General features: G+C 47.4%; 1 protein-coding gene across 3 annotated transcripts in view; it reads right to left on the bottom strand.

Moving 5' to 3' along the window:
* Window positions 1-345: 345 nt before the first annotated feature.
* LOC109885233 (polypyrimidine tract-binding protein 3) overlaps window positions 346-6,000 on the bottom strand; it is a 62,204-nt gene continuing 56,549 nt past the window's right edge. For 2 of the 3 annotated variants that reach the window (XM_031826018.1, XM_031826019.1), the window contains exons 11-12: window positions 3,382-3,459; window positions 346-2,564 (exon numbers count right to left, since the gene is read on the bottom strand). In XM_031826018.1, coding sequence (XP_031681878.1) covers window positions 2,432-2,564; window positions 3,382-3,459 — 211 coding nt within the window. In that variant the 3' untranslated portion in view covers window positions 346-2,431. Of the gene's footprint in view, window positions 2,565-3,376; window positions 3,460-6,000 lie in introns of those variants that run through there. The other variant, XR_004210165.1, reaches the window with a different exon arrangement.

The raw sequence follows: 6,000 nt of genomic DNA, 5'->3' as shown, positions 1-6,000 counted from the left end.
TTAAGTTCACCATTACTTTGCCTATTATTCACAGGTCATTACTGTACCTAACTGTACTCTACTGTAGTCTACTGTACTGTCGTCTACTGCAGTCTACTGTACTGTAGTCTATTGTAGTCTACTGTAGTATACTGGACTCTACTGTAGTCTACTGTACTGTCGTCTACTGTAGTCTACTGTACTGTAGTCTATCGTACTCTACTGTAGTATACTGGACTCTACTGCAGTCTACTGTACTGTAGTCTATTGTAGTCTACTGTAGTATACTGGACTCTACTGTAGTCTACTGTACTGTAGTCTATCGTACTCTACTGCAGTCTACTGTACTGTAGTCTATCGTACTCTACTGCAGTCTACTGTACTGTAGTCTATCGTACTCTACTGTAGTATACTGGACTCTACTGTAGTCTACTGTACTGTAGTCTATTGTAGTCTACTGTACTTCCTGGTCTGGTCCAAGGACTCTGCAGTCTACTCTACTGTAGTCTACTGTACTTCCTGGTCTGGTCCAAGGACTCTGCAGTCTACTCTACTGTAGTCTACTGTAGTCTACTGTACTTCCTGGTCTGGTCCAAGGACTCTGCAGTCTACTCTACTGTAGTCTACTGTACTTCCTGGTCTGGTCCAAGGACTCTGCAGTCTACTCTACTGTAGTCTACTGTACTTCCTGGTCTGGTCCAAGGACTCTGCAGTCTACTGTACTTCCTGGTCTGGTCCAAGGACTCTGCAGTCTACTGTACTTCCTGGTCTGGTCCAAGGACTCTGTAGTCTACTGTACTTCCTGGTCTGGTCCAAGGACTCTGCAGTCTACTGTAGTCTACTGTACTTCCTGGTCTGGTCCAAGGACTCTGCAGTCTACTCTACTGTAGTCTACTGTACTTCCTGGTCTGGTCCAAGGACTCTGCAGTCTACTCTACTGTACTTCCTGGTCTGGTCCAAGGACTCTGCAGTCTACTCTACTGTACTTCCTGGTCTAGTCCAAGGACTCTGCAGTCTACTGTACTTCCTGGTCTGGTCCAAGGACTCTGCACAGTAAACAGAGAAATGAAGATTTTCCCATTTAGCTTTGAACGGTTGTCTTTCTGTTTACATTTCAATGAAAACCACTGATACACTGTAAAACAAAACAGGTGTGTCGTTGTCATGGTGATCTGAGTGGTGTGGTGGTCATGTTTAGCTGAGCTGCTCTGAGACTCAGTGTCGCACCGCGATGATGTCACCATTATGTCACAGAGGAGGGGGGCCTGATCATTGGTCCCCCTCGCTCAACATTCCAACGCTACTTAAAATGGAGGCAGTTCATTGGTCAGGAGGAGGGTCGCCGCTACTGGCACCCAGCTTCATCAGCCAACCGCCCTTTCTCCGTATCCGTGACGATACCTGTTAATGGAACAGCGTCTCAGACTCATCAGGTAAATCATCTGTAATAAGTCATCCCACTGAAGAGAAACCAGTCTAACGGTACACAACGTCCACGGAACACCACCACATAACGCGTGGTGTGCTGTTGGTTACGGAGAAGGGGCTTCAGTTGTAACAATGCAGCACAGCTAGAGGAGTCTCACTCCGGGACTGTAGGTGGGTCAGTGGCTGGGTGGGTGACGGGGTGACAGACTGGGCAGAAGCCTCCAAAGAGTGTTGAGTATCTCTCTCCCTGGGTTAGGGTCTAGTCTCTCCCTGGATTAGGGTCTAGTCTCTCCCTGGGTTAGGGTCTAGTCTCTCCCTGGGTTGGGGTCTAGTCTCTCCCTGGATTAGGGTCTAGTCTCTCCCTGGATTAGGGGCTAGTCTCTCCCTGGATTAGGGTCTAGTCTCTCCCTGGATTAGGGTCTAGTCTCTCCCTGGATTAGGGTCTAGTCTCTCCCTGGGTTAGGGTCTAGTCTCTCCCTGGGTTGGGGTCTCTCCCTGGGTTAGGGTCTAGTCTCTCCCTGGGCTAGGGTCTAAGTCTCTCCCTGGATTAGGGTCTAGTCTCTTCCTGGGTTAGGGTCTAGTCTCTCCCTGGGTTGGGGTCTCTCCCTGGGTTAGGGTCTAGTCTCTTCCTGGATTAGGGTCCTCGAATGCCAGGTAAAGGATGCACTGATGCACCATGTCAGCCCACATCACCGTTGTACTCTATGCCCTGAATCAATCAACCAGCTCTCCTTCCAGCCTACTTCAGCTCTGTCTCTATATCAGTCTCTGTCTGAAGGCCTTGTGTTACAGTAGTCTATTACACAACAATATCATCTAAACTAGTTCATTGTCTGTTGTTTGTTTTAAGTAAAAGTGGGTGTTTCTGTCCGCCACTCCCAACAGGGGCTAGGGATGGGGGGTGGGTGGGGGGGGGCATGGGGTTATCCCAGCCCAGGAGCGAGGCCCTGGGGGGTGGGGGGGGCATGGGGTTATCCCAGCCCAGGAGCGAGGCCCTGGGGGTGGGGGAGCTGGGTGAGGCGGTTCAGATGGTGCTCTTGGAGAAGGACACGCGGAGGTGATGGTTCTCTCCCAGGTCGTGGTTGTGGAGGTCGATCAGGGCCTGGATGGCCTCCTCCACTGAACCCAACTGGATCAGAGCCATCTTACGGTCCTTCCTGAGACGGACACAGATGGACAGACAGTAATCAATTACACTTTATTGATCCGCAAGGAGATGTTCATTCCAGATCATGAGTATGTACCGAGATCACTATTCTGAATGTTCCCTCGGCTCTGAATGACACATTTTTAGCTCTAGTCTGTCAAATCTGCTTTTGGAAAAACATATTAGGGTGTGGAACAATCCTAGTGAACTGATAGATCAATAAAGGTTAAATAAATACAAATATATTTCTCTAAGTGGAGCAATTCCCATCTAGTGTCTTATAACGGACCTACACCAAGGTCACCAGATAGTCAAAAGAGAGTCACCAGAGAGTCACCAGAGAGTCACCAGAGAGTCACCAGAGAGTCACCAGAGTCACCAGAGAGTCACCAGAGAGTCACCAGAGAGTCACCAGAGAGTCACCAGAGAGCCACCAGAGAGTCAGAGAGCCACCAGACTGTCACCAGAGAGCCACCAGACTGTCACCAGAGAGCCACCAGAGAGTCAGAGAGTCACCAGAGAGCCACCAGAGAGCCACCAGAGAGTCACCAGAGAGTCACCAGAGAGCCACCAGAGAGCCACCAGAGAGCCACCAGAGTCACCAGAGCCACCAGAGAGCCACCAGAGAGTCACCAGAGAGTCACCAGAGAGTCACCAGAGAGTCACTAGAGTCACCAGAGTCATCAGAGAGTCACCAGAGAGTCACCAGAGTCATCAGAGAGTCATCAGAGAGTCACCAGAGAGTCACCAGAGAGTCACCAGAGAGTCACCAGAGAGCCACCAGAGAGTCACCAGAGAGCCACCAGAGTGTCAGAAAGAGAACCTACTGGAAGAACTTGAAGGCCTTGACTGTGTATCCAGTCCCAGCAAACAGCTCCTTCAGGATGTCATCTGTTATAGATGGACTGTCGGTGGAGAGGAGGATGAGAACAAAGGAACAATGTTTAGAGGGGAGCTCTGAAGAAAAAATTATTTTTACCTTTCACTATTTCCTCAACTGGTGATACCTCTTGGTAGTGGCATACTGTAGACATATAGCTGCCATATTGAGTATACTGCAGGAGTACAGCCTCTACAGTATACTGCAGGAATACAGCCTCTACAGTATACTGCAGGAATACAGCCTCTACAGTATACTGTAGACATATAGCTGCCATATTGAGTATACTGCAGGAGTACAGCCTCTACAGTATACTGCAGGAATACAGCCTCTACAGTATACTGCAGGAGTACAGCCTCTACAGTATACTGCAGGAGTACAGCCTCTATAGTATACTGCCTGGAATACAGTCTCTATAGTATACTGCCTGGAGTACAGCCTCTATAGTATACTGCAGGAGTACAGCCTCTACAGTATACTGCAGGAGTACAGCCTCTACAGTATACTGCAGGAGTACAGCCTCTACAGTATACTGTAGACATATAGCTGCCATATTGAGTATACTGCAGGAATACAGCCTCTACAGTATACTGCAGGAGTACAGCCTCTATAGTATACTGCAGGAATACAGCCTCTACAGTATACTGCAGGAGTACAACCTCTACAGTATACTGCAGGAGTACAGCCTCTATAGTATACTGCCTGGAATACAGTCTCTATAGTATACTGCCTGGAATACAGTCTCTATAGTATACTGCCTGGAATACAGCCTCTACAGTATACTGCAGGAGTACAGCCTCTATAGTATACTGCAGGAGTACAGCCTCTACAGTATACTGCAGGAGTACAGCCTCTACAGTATACTGTAGACATATAGCTGCCATATTGAGTATACTGCAGGAATACAGCCTCTACAGTATACTGCAGGAGTACAGCCTCTACAGTATACTGCAGGAGTACAGCCTCTATAGTATACTGCCTGGAATACAGTCTCTATAGTATACTGCCTGGAATACAGCCTCTACAGTATACTGCAGGAGTACAGCCTCTATAGTATACTGCAGGAATACAGCCTCTATAGTATACTGCCTGGAATACAGTCTCTATAGTATACTGCAGGAATACAGCCTCTACAGTATACTGCAGGAATACAGCCTCTATAGTATACTGCAGGAATACAGCCTCTACAGTATACTGCAGGAATACAGCCTCTATAGTATACTGCAGGAATACAGCCTCTATAGTATACTGCAGGAGTACAGCCTCTACAGTATACTGCAGGAATACAGCCTCTACAGTATACTGCAGGAATACAGCCTCTACAGTATACTGCAGGAGTACAGCCTCTATAGTATACTGTAGACATATAGCTGCCATATTGAGTATACTGCAGGAATACAGCCTCTACAGTATACTGTAGACATATAGCTGCCATATTGAGTATACTGCAGGAATACAGCCTCTACAGTATACTGCAGGAGTACAGCCTCTACAGTATACTGCAGGAATACAGCCTCTATAGTATACTGCAGGAATACAGCCTCTACAGTATACTGCAGGAGTACAGCCTCTATAGTATACTGCAGGAATACAGCCTCTATAGTATACTGCAGGAATACAGCCTCTACAGTATACTGCAGGAGTACAGCCTCTACAGTATACTGCAGGAATACAGCCTCTATAGTATACTGCAGGAGTACAGCCTCTACAGTATATTGCAGGAGTACAGCCTCTATAGTATACTGCAGGAATACAGCCTCTATAGTATACTGCAGGAATACAGCCTCTACAGTATACTGCAGGAGTACAGCCTCTACAGTATACTGCAGGAATACAGCCTCTATAGTATACTGCAGGAGTACAGCCTCTACAGTATACTGCAGGAGTACAGCCTCTACAGTATACTGCAGGAATACAGCCTCTATAGTATACTGCAGGAGTACAGCCTCTACAGTATACTGCAGGAGTACAGCCTCTATAGTATACTGCAGGAGTACAGCCTCTACAGTATACTGCAGGAGTACAGCCTCTACAGTATACTGCAGGAGTACAGCCTCTACAGTATACTGCAGGAGTACAGCCTCTACAGTATACTGCAGGAATACAGCCTCTACAGTATACTGCAGGAGTACAGCCTCTACAGTATACTGCAGGAGTACAGCCTCTATAGTATACTGCAGGAGTACAGCCTCTATAGTATACTGCAGGAATACAGTCTCTATAGTATACTGCAGGAGTACAGCCTCTACAGTATACTGCAGGAGTACAGCCTCTATAGTATACTGCAGGAATACAGGCTCTATAGTATACTGCAGGAGTACAGCCTCTATAGAATACTGCAGGAATACAGCCTCTACAGTATACTGCAGTAGTACAGCCTCTACAGTATACTGCAGGATTACAGCCTCTACAGTATACTGTAGGAGTACAGCCTCTACAGTATACTGCAGGAGTACAGCCTCTACAGTATACTGTAGGAGTACAGGCTCTATAGTATACTGCAGGAGTACAGGCTCTATAGTATACTGCAGGAGTACAGCCTCTACAGTATACTGCAGGAGTACAG

This window comes from Oncorhynchus kisutch, linkage group LG6 (genome assembly GCF_002021735.2).
Source record: "Oncorhynchus kisutch isolate 150728-3 linkage group LG6, Okis_V2, whole genome shotgun sequence".
Taxonomy (NCBI): domain Eukaryota; kingdom Metazoa; phylum Chordata; class Actinopteri; order Salmoniformes; family Salmonidae; genus Oncorhynchus; species Oncorhynchus kisutch.
Note: the sequence above shows the minus strand (reverse complement) of the source record. Positions and strands in the feature narration are given on the sequence as shown.